This window comes from Osmia bicornis, chromosome 1, assembly GCF_907164935.1.
Source record: "Osmia bicornis bicornis chromosome 1, iOsmBic2.1, whole genome shotgun sequence".
NCBI lineage: Eukaryota > Metazoa > Arthropoda > Insecta > Hymenoptera > Megachilidae > Osmia > Osmia bicornis.
Window position 1 is genome coordinate 1915089 of NC_060216.1, and position 15806 is coordinate 1930894.

The 15806-nt window shown below is 42.2% G+C and overlaps 1 protein-coding gene across 1 annotated transcript; it reads right to left on the reverse strand.

Annotated features, from left to right (window-relative positions):
• Nucleotides 1-9255: 9255 nt before the first annotated feature.
• On the reverse strand, nucleotides 9256-13062 carry LOC123988324. Its single transcript, XM_046287910.1, has one exon. It carries the CDS (start codon nucleotides 13060-13062, stop codon nucleotides 9256-9258), a length of 3807 nt encoding a protein of 1268 aa, XP_046143866.1.
• Nucleotides 13063-15806: the final 2744 nt, after the last annotated feature.

Genomic DNA, 15806 nt, shown 5'->3' on the forward strand with positions numbered 1-15806 from the left:
TGGCATTCTCTTAAATTGGAAATGTCCAAATGGTGTCGAAAAAGCTGTTTTGTGCTTATCGTCTGGATGCATGGGTATTTGGTGGAAGCTAGACTTTAAGTCGAATATTGAGAAGTATTTTGCGCTTCCCAATTGATCTAAAATATCGACTATATTTGGCAATGGATATGCGTCGCTAATGGTTTTTTAATTTAATTTTCTGAAATCGATAACTAATCTCCATGATTTGTTTCCTTGTGTATCTTCTTTTTTTGGAACAATCCAGATTGGAGAATTGTAAGGTGACGATGAATGTTCGATGATATCTTTTTCTAATAATTCGTTGACTTGTCTATTTACTTCTTCTTTTAACGCTTGTGGATATCTGTACTGTTTTATATTAACTGGAACTTCGTCGGTTGTAATTATTCGATGGAAAATTTTGTTTGTTGCTCCAAGTTCATCTTCGTTTAAGTAGAATCGATCAGCGTTGTTTGTGATTAAATTCTTTATGCTTGATTTCTCTTCTTTGTTTAAATGTTCCAGGCGAAGTGATGTAAATAGTGTAGTGATGCTCTTGGTAGAATCTAATGATGCTTCTTCTTCTTCTATTTTAATTTCTTCATATGGTTCTAATTGTACGGTAGGCATTTGAATTTTGATTTCTTCAGAAGAAACATTTGTTGCATGAAGGAAAGCTATGCCAGTTCTGTTTGTTACAACGGCGTTTCCCATGTATAATTGTGGGTGTATATCAATTTTTGGTATAAAGCCTGTATTTGCATCTGTATTTTCTACTTTGATCGGTATTGTTGTTCTAGTTCTTGATGGTATGGTGATTAAAGGTTCTTGGAATGGTATGATGTAATTATTGACTATGAGCATAGATTTGGCATAGTCAATATTCGCTCCGCTGTTTTTAAAGAATTCCGTTCCTAGTATTCCATCGTGCGCTATTGGAAGATCCTCCACAACATGGAATATGGACTCTGTATCCAGCGCTTTTACTTCGATGTATCCTAAGGTTGAAAGATAGCCTTCAGTTATTCCATTTAATTAGAAGATGATATTTGTATTAATTATCGCTTTATTTGATATTATATGTTTTTTAATTCTGTTTATATCTGATCCAGTGTCGATCATTAGTGATGCTACTCCTTGATGAAAGTTTTCACTTATGAGTTTAATGCTTGGAGGTTTCTCTGCGTAATTCGCTTTTAGACACAGGTTCGTTTCTTTACGTACCTGTGGTTCTTGAATTGTTATTTGTTGTTGTTGATTTTTGATCTTCTTTTGATATGCTTTTTTCCTGCACTGCTCGATAGTATGGCCAATGTCTTGGCAATATGCACATATTGGAGGTTGCCTTCTCCAATTTCCAGTGCCTTGGTACCAGTTACTAGGAAGTTGATTCATCGGGGGTTGATAAGTCGGGTTTGCCGAAGGTTGATTTGCCGGGTGTTGAAAAGCCGGTGGTTGTTCCGTTCCTTGGCGTTGATATGAAGGATTCCGACCCATATTTTGACGCTGGTTCACCGGGGCTTGGTTTTGTGGAACCCGGTTTGGTTGCATCCATTGATTCCTTTGTTGATTATAGTTGTTATAGTTGTTGTTGAAGTTATTGTTGTTATTATTGTTGAACCAGCAATTTTGAATCGTGTGTCCCGGGCGCTGGCAATGCTGGCAATATTTTGGCTGCCACTGGATTGATGATACCTGCTGCCTTTGGAATGAACGGCTACTGCAGCGCGTATCGCTATCCCTGTCTACGCACTGTTGCCGTCTCTTTCTATTCTGCGCTTGTTCCTATCTCTTTCTACGCGCTATTGCTGTCTCTATCTATTTATTTCGCGCGCTGTGTCGATCTTTTATCGACGCGGTAGTTTTATCGACGCGACAATTATCGACGTTTATTTTTGGAGTATATAAAATTTTTGTTAAATATAAATATTAATAAATATAAGATTCTTTTTAGTTATTAAATATGAATATAATTGTTTAAATCAAAATAGTACAATAATAAATAAAAAATGAACTGTTACAAATTTTAATTATAAAAAAAACGAAAAATGAATAAATATTTTAATAAATACTAATTTTGAAATTTCTTCTTATTTATCATTCTTCCTGCTGGATGTTACATTTAATTCATTGCGCCAGAGCGAAAATTGTAACGTGAGTGACTAGTGGAGGTGATCGCCAATAAACTAGATACCGATTCAACATAACGGAACCGTTCACATTTGCCTTTGCTCTTTTTGCCAAACCCTCACTCCGTATCCTCGTTAGGATAGAATCCGCGAAGCATCGGAGCGCTCAGTGCAGACAATAAATCGTTCCGATACAAAGGGTATTATTTACAAGTATTTACAGTATTTACATAGGGTTGTGACATAAATATATTTTAAATAAATTACGTACGTTTTGAACCACATGGGTTGGCCTATCAAAATCATGCCTCACACTTAGTTCTCTTGCAACTGATAAATTCCGTAAATGATGCTCAATACCTTCTTTATCAATAATAGCATTATGCAAGATGCAAATAGCTTTAACAGTATCGTCTGCTACAGTTACAGAAGTTTCTATGGCTTCGGTTCGGTTATGTCTCAACGGTTCTTCGTACTCTTGACAATCTTGCATTAAAATATTCTTTGTGTGCGTTTAACTGTTGTCCACTGTAACGTTTTAATAAATTTTTCAAAAGCGGATAAGCTTCATCTCCTATAAATACATAAGGTGCACTAATTTCTGAATTCGGCAGTGCAGTGTCATTTGGAATATTGAGACGTCCATCTGACATATATATATAAAAAAAAGCCGAAGATCTTAATGTTCCACCATTGCTCTGCTTTCCATAACCACCAACATCAATGTTTATAAACTTGTATTTGCATCTACTACTCCTTGAAGAATAATCGAAAAAAATTGTTTATTATTATAAAACATAGAACCAGAATGTGGAGAACATTTAATTCTAATGTTTCCCATCAATAGAGCCGAGACAATTGGGAAAATTCCAAATATTATAATAGTCCTTTGCGATATTCTTAAAATCAAATTCCGTTGGCACTTTCATATGAATTGGTTGAACTATGATCCATATTATATTTACCATTTTGTAACATCCAGCAGGAAGAATGATAAATAAGAAGAAATTTCAAAATTAGTATTTATTAAAATATTTATTCATTTTTCGTTTTAATTATAATTTCGTTATAATTAAAATTTGTAACAGTTCATTTTTTATTTGTTATTGTACTATTTTGATTTAAATAATTATATTCATACTTAATAACTAAAAAGAATCTTATATTTATTAATATTTATATTTAACAAAAAATTTTATATACTTCAAAAAATACGTCGATAATTCTACCGCGTCGATAAAAGATCGACACAGCGCAGCGCGCGGAATAAATAGATAGAGACAGCAATAGCGCGTAGAAAGAGATAGGAACAAGCGCAGAATAGAAAGAGACAGCAACAGCGCGTAGACAGAGATAGCGATACGTACAGAGTCACGTACGCGCAGGTCAAAGTATGATAGGATCTAGGAATTTGCCGTTTGTTTTTTATCCAGGGGTGGGTACATTTTTTATGGATGGGTTTGATGAGTCTTTTCATAAGGTGATTTTGTTTGAGGAGTTTGATTATCGTTATCACGTTCCCAGTTTATTGAAACGGTTGTTCGAAGGTAGTCCTGCTGCGTATTCTGTTAAATGTAAATCTGATCATGAATTTCTTTTTGAGGGTCCTATAATTTTTATGTCCAATTTTGATGTAATTGATGATTCAGCTTTGCGGTCTCGTCTTTTGTTTGTTAGGGCTTGTAACGTTTATATCTTTTGCTACTTATGCGAAGGAGAAGATAACGCGAGTAGTACGAGCGTACGTTTTCTCCTACGCGTCTCAAGGAGTGGTTCGCGTTCGCTGCGCGTTCGCGAAGGCAGAAGGAACGGTGAAGTCAGTAACGAGACGTAGTTTTGCGGTGTAACAAAATATTGATTTATTCAGAAAAATGGTGATGGGAGTATGGCAAAAGAGCCTATCACAGAATGGTAGAAGCACCGCAAATATTATGGCAGTTTACGCGTTCAACAATCAACGGAACGCAATTCTCATCTCATAGATGTTCAATAGACGCGCAGATTATGAAAATATAATATACAACGAACTTGACTAGATCGATCGTCAATAAACACACAGATCGGATTTACACGAAACGGGAGTGTAATACAAAAATGATAACGCAAAAGAAAATATTTCAACCAGTCGAGCGACTTTAACGCGACCGAAAAAAACTCAGTCTTCATTTATACGGAAAAATGACTGGTTGAATAACGCATTTTAAGAAATATAAGAAAATATATATATAGAGAGAGAGAGAATAACGCAGACGATGTCAAAACACAAAATCGTGACTTTGCTCGGAATGCGAAAAGTAATATACACACGACGGTGATAAGATTTAGTAGGTCATCAACGATTCAAACGTCTTTCGCCAAGGACATGTTATTATCGCTCGATTTGTTTCCGAAACATACATTGAAATCACTACGCACGAAGGTCGCGTAATCGCGGAGCGCGTAGGCAAAAAGGAACGTTTGAATTTATTAACCGTGCAGCGAAATATTAACTTTTACGCGTGTCTTAAATCGCAGAATGGCGAGCCAGTGGATTCCGAGGATACTTCCGGTCCAGCGAGGTTTTCACCTGCGAACCTCAGATCGACAGGGGCACTGACTTCACGATTTCACTCACAATCAAAGGATGAGAAGGTCGCGCACTAAGTCCCGACCCTCGACTCCTTTGCAGATTGAAATACGTGAATTTAAGAGAATCCGATAACCGTGGATTTGCCGGAATCCGTCAACGTTCTTCCTGTCGTACGAGGCGTACTCAAGGAAGAAATTAAGAATGCCAAGAGCGAGATCACGGCCCTCCAAATTGCAATGGAAAATTGCCAGAGCACAAGCAAAACGAGGATGACTCGACTAGGTTTCCCTAGGAGTCAACGTCGTCTCGGATATGCCTATGTAGAGCGATCTTTCGAGGGTGCTGAGTCCCAAGATAGAAGGCCACTACTTAATGAAAGGGAGATGTCCAAGCTCGGGCTCTAGTCACGACTTGCTGGATCGCAATCTTTAGACGGTTGTCTCTTGGAAGAGAGCCGATCGATGGATCGACACTAAGCTCCTTCGATCCGGCGTTCGAAGGAGGGGATACGCGCATGCGCACGCGAATGCGCACGCGCACCGCTATGACGCAAATAGAAGGGATAGCACGTACCATCGCTACAGTTCCGATTTCCCTTGAAAAATCTATACTACTTTATGTTATACTATGTAACGTACAAATGTACGGTTACAGGCTGATCAACCATTTTGGGATGGCGTCGCGTGTTGTATATCGAAGGCCGATGCTTTATCCTCGTCGAATGATTGCCAAACGTGTAACGGGGTCGGTCGGTTCGGTGCGCACGGCGCACAGTGGGCTGTATGCCTAATTTCAACGCTCAAAATTCAATTTTTAAAATTTTACATAGATTGTAAAATTTTTGTGGCTTGACTTAGTTGAATATCTGAGGAACAATCTCCCATCATTCGTTTTCCCATTCATATATCCATAAAGCACTGAAATTTGTCGGAAGTTTGAAATTCTGTTAACACGTTTTCATTTCTCAACGAATTCATCTATTAGTAATTGTTACCTTATTTACATACATTAAATAGTTTTTTGTTTTATAGAAGTTTTTTTAGCTAAGTATAAGGTATACTTTTAAGAGAATTTCACTTTTGTACTATATACATTTTTGTAATTATTAATATTTAAAGATAACCAACGATTCAGTCACTTTCTTTATGATTCTAAGACTTTGGTAACGATTTTATTATACTTCCGGGTGAGTCCCGGTGTTCATTTCTGTGCCATTGTGTTTTTTAAAGTTTTCTGATTAAGATGCAAGAAAAATTAGTTCCGACTACGTCCGACTCCGTGTTTTATAGTTCATCTACGAAAAAATGGCCAACGCGCGCTCGCGAAAATTGCAGTATTTCTCACATCCTGCATGTTCGCATTCGCTACATGAAGGAACTGCTTAACTCATAAACGCTCATTGTATACTTTCGAATACTGTAGATAGATTTTTGTCTCTATTTTTTTAATGTAGTTAATTGAATCAGTCGGTTTACGCGGAAAAGTCGAAAAAATTACAATAATGTATGTATTATATATCACTTAATGAAGATATTTAATTTCATTGATGAAAAATGGATATATAAGAATGTACCTTTTAATAGGAAACCCTGTGTTTCTATTAATTTTCATCGGAACATGCATCACTAAATTCCTCGCCTGAGAATATTTCCTCCTTATCTGATGTTGCTCCTTCCTCTTCGCATTCTTCTTCCTCTTCTTCCTCTGATTCCTCATTATCATCATCACCATCATCATCTTCTTCTGATGCATGTTCTTCTTCAGTTGATGGATGTTCAGAAGGTAGAATCAATTGTAATGTCTCACTTAAAAAGGGGTTTGATTTTATCTTTCTAATTTGTCTCATACCGGATATCAGAGGATCGGAAGTAATTAAAAGTCTATTGAGCACGTCTGTATTACATGCTTTTCTAGTACATTTTCGTGTATTATTTTCTCTGTAACGGCGAAAGTGTTTGTTTCTTGCCTCGGCTGCCTCTTCCGAGAGGTTTCCAATGGGTAAGATAGCATTTTCAATAATTAGTGGTGCGTGGATTAATATCTTATGCATGGTGGGTGACATAGGGTACCAGGAATATAGTTTAATATATAGTTCTGCAGTGTCCATAGTGTATGCTCCTTTATTTAAATCTATTTTGTAACCGCTTGAAATTGTTTCTAATATAACTCTTAATTCTACGTCAATCCCGGTAATGGTAGACGATAATTTATGGTTTAAGAAAACCCTGCGATTGGTGTTCCCGTTGTTTGTATTGCTGAAACCAGTTTTTGGTACATCAATAGTAAGTCCTATTTGTGCTTTAAACTCCTCTTGTATGATTTTCTTTCTTTCCGCGACTGAACCTTTTTCTTCTTTTGAGCGTATTTGCCATTTCCGAATGTGTAATTTATAGGATAAATGTATCAAATTTTGAAATAATTTTATTCTGACATGTAAAATTGACAAACCAAACTTTAATGCAGCTACATTTATTTCACCTATCTTTGATAAGTCGTTGAATGCTGTACAGGTCAATCCACATATGTATTTATGTATGTAACACTTCATGGTAGATAATGTATTTGTTACCGCGTTGCATATCTTCCCATCTATCATTGTTAACAAAAAAGTGTGCTTAACAGCTATAGGTCCATTTCTGTTAATTTCTGTTTCTGTTAGGTTGTCTATTTGGCCTTGTATATAACTTATTTCGTCCCGTATAACACCGGTATCTTCTTTTATATATCTTATACGAATTGGTCTACAATACCTCAGAGATGACGGTGTCGGATTATCCCAAATGATTTTTCCATTTTCTGTAATTAACCGTAGGGGAACGAATGTGCTTTGAAATATATGGCTGTCTGAATCAGTAATATTTTCAAATTTTTGTTTATGTTGCGCTTGTTTCGATCCATCACAACCCCATTTACTGATTAACTCTAATTTATTTATTTCATTTGCTTCTAAATTATTTAACACTTCTTCCAAGTATAATAATAATCGGGCAACTGTGTGGTCTACTAATTCTTGCAGCTTTATTTCTGCAGAAGTGTCACTTATAATGTATGCTTCCTGATGAGGATAGCAATCTTTCTTAGCCCTCTGTAATATATGATAGGATGGAAAAAGTTTTTTATCCATTGTACGGACAGTTTTGTAGTCTTGCTTAGACAGATTTGTGTGCGCAAATATATATAGAGCTTTAAGAATGTTGTTTGGTTGTATAATTGTTTTTTGATTTCTTGAACAGACTTTTTTGCACATTTCTGCATATTTCTGGCATTTGGTTACTTCGTGCAGTACTACAGAAGCGTTCACTTGACCAGAAGTCCTTAGCTTCGCCCTTGCAGCAAATATTAATTTCTCAGAACTGATATTTTTCCGTAAATCTTCTGTTTTCCTTCTTTTGCTTCGCTCTGACAATTCTGTAAAATCCTTAGGTCGACGTCCAGACTGAGATGATAGTGTGGGTATTTCAAATGTTCCTTGAAGCCAATTTAAATTTTGTTTCTCGAAAAGATCTTTCTTATAACTTGCAGAAACCCATCTACGACTAAATTCTGATTTAACGTGTGAAATTTCGTGTTTAAGCTCTACACGCTCTTCTTCTGAATATTGATTGTAGTTTAATAAATAATCTTCGAGATAATCCAATTTTTCATGAAATTTTTTGGCTTTACACCCCTGCATAATATTAAATAATTGCTTTCGCGTCATAACTTTCATCCCAGATGATTGTCCAGTATTCGATGACATTTTACTACCTATATGGACATATATTGTCGTCAACTTACATCCGATTACCGAAAAAGAATATACTGAATGCGGAAACTAGTTCTTCTAATAAACCATGTTTATACTTACTGGATGTTCAGGATGATGGAAATCCTGGATGGATTGCGCTGGGAAAGAATTTTACACTTGCTGGGTCGGTTTCACAAATTGATTTATTTGAGTCAATGATAAAATTGCGTGAACGCGATGAACTGACAAATAATGATTAAGCTTACAATGATCCGCTGTGAATCTTTGCGTACAAGAAAATGAATCGTCTGAATGATTTTGATTACAATTACAATGATTCGTCGTGAAGAATGATCTTACTTGAGTTGAGACATATAAATTATTGATTTGATCTGTCACCTGATCCGTTGAATTGACAATTGAATTGATCGGCAGTCGTGAACAATAAGCCCCGTTAATTTTATTAATTCGGCCCGCTATGGTGATGGTGCCCGTGAGCGCGTGCGAGATTGACACGTGGTTGGCGGCTCACGTTTCAATGAATTATTTGTAAGTGAACATTACCTGGTGATCCTGGTCGCTAGCACTGTTGCGAGGGATCGTGAGCTGAAGATTTGACTCGTGAACTGGAATGAATCGCACTTGAACACTTTTTTGAGACGCACGTGGTGATCGGTGTGAATCAGTGATCGATAATGGCGGCGTTGCGCGCGAGCCGGCGAGAAGACCCCTCCTCACGCGGTACATAGATGGGCAACTCCCGATCGATAAATCGATCGACCGTGAGCGCCATCATGGCTGAGCGGATTCTCAAACATTTCCGCCCGCCATCAGCAACTCGTTGATGATGTTTCTGCAGAGGTGAGCTCAGCTTGATGGTGAACAGGCAGGATGACAAGCTTGGTGATCGGTCTGACGAGAGTCGTGGTTGCAGTCTTCACGGTTGCAACCCTGGTGAGGGCATCCTTGCCGGGGTGAACTTCGGTCACTCTTGCGAGTGGCCACTTGCTCGGTGGAAGATGCTCGTTCGTGAGCAGCACCAACGAGCCTGTCTTGATGTCGTTCGATGGGTGATGCCACTTTGAGATTGATTGAAGTCTCTGCAGGTAGTGTCGAGACCACTGAGACCAGAAGTGTTGAACCCTCTGCTGGATCAGTTGCCATTTCGACAATCTACCTGGTGAGACGTCGAGCAGTGATGGTTCTGGTATCGTGTTGAGCGCTGAACCGATGAGGAAGTGTCCTGGGGTGAGCGCAGAGATGTCGTCGGGATCGTCACTGAGCGGCTCCAATGGTCTTGAGTTGAGCACCGCTTCGATCTGTGTGAGGAGAGTGGAAAACTCTTCGAATGTTAGTAAGAGCTCACCAATTGTTCTCCTGAGATGGTACTTGATTGATTTCACCACAGCTTCCCATTTTCCTCCCATGTGAGGAGCAGCTGGTGGGTTGAACATCCATTGAGTGCTGTCAGCTGACAGAATCGATGCGATCTGTCGGTGCTCCTGTGAACTTGACGTGAACAGGCGTTTGAGCTCTGCCTGTGCTCCAATAACATTTGTACCACAGTCAGAGTACAACTTGTGAGCGATCCCTCTTCGTGATGAGAATCTTCTGTAGGCTGCCAGAAATCCCTCGGTTGAGTAATCGCTGACAACCTCGAGGTGAACAGCTGATGAGGAGAAACATACGAACACGCAGATCCATCCTTTGATTGTTTTCGAGCCTCTTCCCTTTGAATTTTTCATTGTGATCGGTCCTGCATAATCGACACCGGTGTGAGCGAATGGTCGTGATGGTGTGACTCGACAGAGAGGTAGTTGACCCATCATCTGACGAGCACGAATCCCCCTCTGACGAGCACACACGACACATCTCAAAATGTGAGATTTTACAGGAGCTCTGCCACCGATGATCCAGTACCGTTGTCGAATGTATGCGAGCGTGAGCTGCGTTCCTCCGTGAAATGTTCGCTTGTGAGCATCTTCAATGATGATCTTCGACAGGTGAGCGTCCCGTGGGAGGATCGCTGGATGTTTTTCATCCCTGCTGAGCGCTGTGTTTGTGAGTCTTCCTCCCACTCGTATTGTTCCCTGCGAATCGATGAAGGCGGTGAGGCGACTGAAGGGGTGAGTTGCAGGCAGGGTTGAGCCTGTGTTGAGCGTCTTGATTTCGCTGGTGAAATACAAGTGTTGAGTCGCGTGAATCCAAAAGAGCTGCGCCTTCTCCATGTCGCAGGATGGTATGATGATTGCAGGAGGAGTTTCGAGCTTTCTCTTAAGCCGTGAGGCAAACCTGAAACAAAGTGCAGTCAGTCTATACAGCTTAATAAGAGATGAATATTTGTAAATGAGATCCCAATGATAACTTAGCTTTTGAGCTGAGGCAAAGAGTGAGACATTGGGTCTCACTTCGAGTTCGCTGTTTAAAGTTGAGAGTTCCTTTTGCTCTGGCCAATGATCTTGATTTCGAGCCATCCAGGGAGGACCTTTCCACCAAAGCTCGAATCGTTGAAGTTGATCTGTCGAAATGCCTCGTGAAGCACAGTCGGCTGGATTAGAAGTACCTGGAACATGCCTCCAATGCGCATTTGGAGTGAGTTCTTGGATCTGAATGACTCTGTTCCGAACGTAATCCTTCCAACGTGATGCTTGCGATTTGATCCATGTGAGCGAAACTTGAGAATCCGTCCACAGGTGCGTTGCATTGATCTTTACCTTGAGCGTTGATTGAACATATTTTGTGAGTTTTGCCAATAGGAGTGCTGCAGACAACTCCAATCTTGGTATTGTGAGCCTCTTCAGCGGTGCAACTTTTGTCTTGGAACAGACAAGTGACGTCGTTGAGTTGTTGGACGGAGAGCTAACGGTGATGTAAATCACCGCTGCCATGGCAAGTTGAGAAGCATCAGAGAATCCATGAATTTCTACAATTGAATTGCTCCATGTGTTGAACCATCTTGGGATCGATAGCTTGGCCAAGCTGTTGAGATCTTCTCTGATGATGAACCATCGTGATACAATTTGAGACGGTAATGGATCGTCCCAATTGATTTTGTGTAGCCAGAGTTCTTGTAATAGCATCTTTGCTCGTACTATTACCGGTGAGACGAAACCTAATGGATCAAATATCCGAGCCACTTCGGACAATACGAGGCGTTTTGAGCACTTACTTGGTTGATCTGTGATCGTGGATGAAAAGCCAAAATTGTCGGTTTGAGGCATCCATTGAATTCCGAGTAATTTGGTAGTGCAGTCGTCAAATGATATGGGAGCTGACGATTGTGTGGATGACGAAACAGCCCGTAGAAGATCTGGGTGAGTCGCATGCCATTTTGCGAGTGGAAATCCGCCCGCGTTGCACAATGCAATCAGCTGTTGAGCGACCTCCACAAGTTCCAAAATTGAGTCTGCTCCTCCAAAAATATCGTCCACATATCTGCCATGTGTGAGCGAAGGCGTTGCCAGAGGGAATCGATGACCCTCATCGTGAACAAGTTGCATGAGTGCTCGTGTCGCCAGGAAGGGAGCCGCCTTTGTACCGTACGTGACAGTTGTGAGCTGGTAGGGGATGACATTGCGGTCGTCATCGATCCAAAGGATTCGCTGGAGATCCCAATCATCCTTGTGAACTGCTACCTGGCGATACATTTTTGTGATGTCTGTGGCAAAAATGTGGTGATAATGGCGAAGCCAAATTAGAACATCTGTAACATTCAAGAGCAAATTAGCACCAGTATGCATTAAATCGTTGACTGATTTGCCTGATGTCGTAGCTTTTGATCCGTTGAATACAACCCTGAGCTTCGTTGTTGAACTGTCGAGACGTAGAACTCCATGGTGAGGCAAATAATATGGTTGAAGATGAGCAGAGGTCTGAGGTGTTGAACCGTCAGAAGAGACCCTCAACCCTCCTGATGCCGAAGCATCATGTGCCAAGGTCATCTCCCCATCAGGCCCAACGTTCTCAGCCTCTCGTGATGAAATTCGTTGATGATCTGGAGCCTTTACCATGTGTCCTAATTCTTCGTATTCTTTCATGAACTCGACGTAGAGCTGGTTGTATGTTGAATCCTTGGAGAGTCGTCGCAAAGTGCTTTGTAGACATCTTTGAGCAATCTTGTGTGAATTGCCTAAGAGCGATGCTGGTGCCTTGAGTGGAATGCGAACGATGTACCTTCCTGTGTGATCACGAGAGTGAGTCGCACAGAAATGTGATTCGCATTCTTCTTCCTCCGGAGTGAGCGTGCTTGGGATATCCATTGGTGATTCCTCTTGAACCCAGAATTTGGTGAGCAGCTCTTGCAGATTGCTCTGGTCGTCTTGAGCAACTGCAAAATGTGAATAATGAGTGGTTGACTGTGATTCGTTGACTGGGCCAATGACGAGCCATCCAAAAATGGAAAGTTGAGCAATTGGTGTTGTTGGTGAGCCCTTGATGATATTTGGCTTGATGATCCTTCCGTAGAAATCCGCTCCAATGATTAAATCGACTGGTCGTGGTGTCAAGAAATCATTGTCCGCCAACCTCAATTTTCTAATGTGAGGCCAATCCGGAGTTCTCATTGAGAACGATGGCAGGATTGTCGTTACGGCTGTGAGCACGTGAGCCTGGATGCAGACAGTCTGTTGTGAATGCATCGGTTGGAGTGTGACAGTGACTACACCCTTTGTTTCAGTTGATTTTGTTCCACCAACACCAATTATTGTGATGGATGATCGGTGTCTCCGAAGGTTGAGCTGGCTGGTTAATTCTTCGGAGATGAAGGAGAGTTCTGATCCGGAGTCGATGAGCAGACGAACGTTGTGGAGTGTTGAGTCGGTCTTGAGGCGAGCCTGAGCCGTTGCGAGGAGCGTGAAATGAGCGGTTTTGGTGACGACTGCACCTGCATCTTATTCTGAGGCTTGAGCAGATGAGGAGGCCGATCTTGATGAGCCGGCTTGAGCTTGAGCTGCTTTCGGCTCGCCTTCATGAATCATCGTGTGATGTTTCTCCCCGCAGTGCTTACACTTTTGAGCTGACTTGCACGCTCGCACGCTGTGCCTGCCCAAGCAATTGTAGCACAGGCGTTTGTCCTCAATAGTTTGAGCTCGCAGTTTCGGCGTCATACTCCTGAAGAGCGCGCATGCCACAATGTAGTGTTGCCCTCCGCAGCAGTCGCAACACTCGAAGGGCGATGGCCGTTCTAGGTGGGGCCTTTCGGTGGTGCGAGGAGCTGACGGGCGAGCTTGAGTTACAGGCCTTGCTGCGACTGCTGCGTGAGCTGGCCTGCTTGTGGTGATCTGCTGAGCCTTCGGTTGAGCGGGCTTACTTTGAGCGGTCTTGCTGGCCGACGCTCTCGCCTTGTCATCGGCCAACTGCTCCAGCGTTCTGATGCGTGAGGTGATAAACTCCATGGCCTCCTGGAACGATGGGTACTCGGTGGTGACTCCGAGGGTGGTCTCCCATCGCTCTTTTGTGGCGTGGTCCATCTTCCGGCACACCTGATGGACGAGCAGGCAGTCACCGAGCTTACCTGGCTCGATCAGGTTCTGCACTGCGTGCCGAGTTTCCATGGCGGTCGACATGAGCTGACTCAATGCCTTAGCGTGATCTTGATCCATTGGCAATGAAACCAATTGGTCAAGGTGAGCCTGGACGAGACGCCGCTTATTCTCATAGCGCTGCTTGAGCATTTCGAGAGCTGCAGAGAGTGATGAGCCGATGAGCGGTAGGCTGGCCACAATTTGAGCCGGTTCTCCTCGCAGGCAACCCTTCAAGTAGTAGAATTTCTCTACTTGATCGAGCTCAGGTTTTCCGCACACTACGGAAGTGAACAACTCTAGGAAGGACGGCCACTCCGTGTAGTTGCCCGTGAACCTTGGCAACGCGATGTCGGGCAGCTTCGACTTGGAATACGTCACCTTTCCAGATTGAGCGGACGGTTGAGCTGGCAGTTCCGCTGATCTCTTCGCTATGATCTTCTTTGCCTGAGTGCCGATCTGTTGCATTTGATAATGGCAGTCCTCCGTGAAGTACGGGTGATCTGCCTGGGACTTTGGCCACACCACCTCAAAGTGTGCATGTTCCTTGTTGAACACCTTGATGGCCTCATCGAGTTGAGCCTTGGCGTCGTCCAGCTCCTCCTTGGAGAGACGCTCTGCTTCTTCCTTGAGGGAAGTCAGGATGTCGTGAGCATTGCGGAGCCGTCCCTTTTGAGTCCGCACTTTGAGCTGCAGCTCGATCGGCAATTGATCCGTGGCCGTTGAGCGCGTTGCATGTGAGTGCGGCGACGGTGTGCGGCGAGCTGGTTCCGTTGCCACCAGAGCGGGCGATGAGCGGCCTGATGCGCTCTTTTCTGGCACCTCCAGCGACTCCTTTGAACTGTCCATTTCGCTCCATTTCTCTGAGCTTTTCCCTTGGTGAGCCATTGATGATCAGTGATGAGCGGGTTGATCAGACTTGGTGAGCGTTCGTTGGATCGATCTTCCTTATCGACTGTGGGTGATTCGTCTGAGCGCCACCTGGTGAGTGGCGAGAGTGTCAGTGAATTTGAATGGAAGAGAAATGCCAAGATGGCCGACCACCAAAACCGTTACGAACACGAGACAAAGACTTGAGACGAACAATGATCAATGAGCAATTTTTGTGAAAACCGAGTCCAGCAAGGGCGCAATCCGGCTCGAAGGACCAAATGTTCAGGATTGATGGAAATCCTGGATGGATTGCGCTGGGAAAGAATTTTACACTTGCTGGGTCGGTTTCACAAATTGATTTATTTGAGTCAATGATAAAATTGCGTGAACGCGATGAACTGACAAATAATGATTAAGCTTACAATGATCAGCTGTGAATCTTTGCGTACAAGAAAATGAATCGTCTGAATGATTTTGATTACAATTACAATGATTCGTCGTGAAGAATGATCTTACTTGAGTTGAGACATATAAATTATTGATTTGATCTGTCACCTGATCCGTTGAATTGACAATTGAATTGATCGGCAGTCGTGAACAATAAGCCCCGTTAATTTTATTAATTCGGCCCGCTACGGTGATGGTGCCCGTGAGCGCGTGCGAGATTGACACGTGGTTGGCGGCTCACGTTTCAATGAATTATTTGTAAGTGAACATTACCTGGTGATCCTGGTCGCTAGCACTGTTGCGAGGATTCCTAGGGTCGTTTGAGTGGTCTTGATCGTGTCTTGATGATTCGCACTTGAACAAAACTTCTGAGCGGTGAGCTTGTGAGCACGTGGTGAACTCGTGAATCGATGATCGATAATGGCGGCGTAGCGCGCGAGCCGGCGAGGAGACCCCTGCTCACGCGTTACCTAGATGGTCGACTCCCGATCGATAAATCGATCGACCGTGAGCGCCATCATGGCTGAGCGGATTCTCAAACA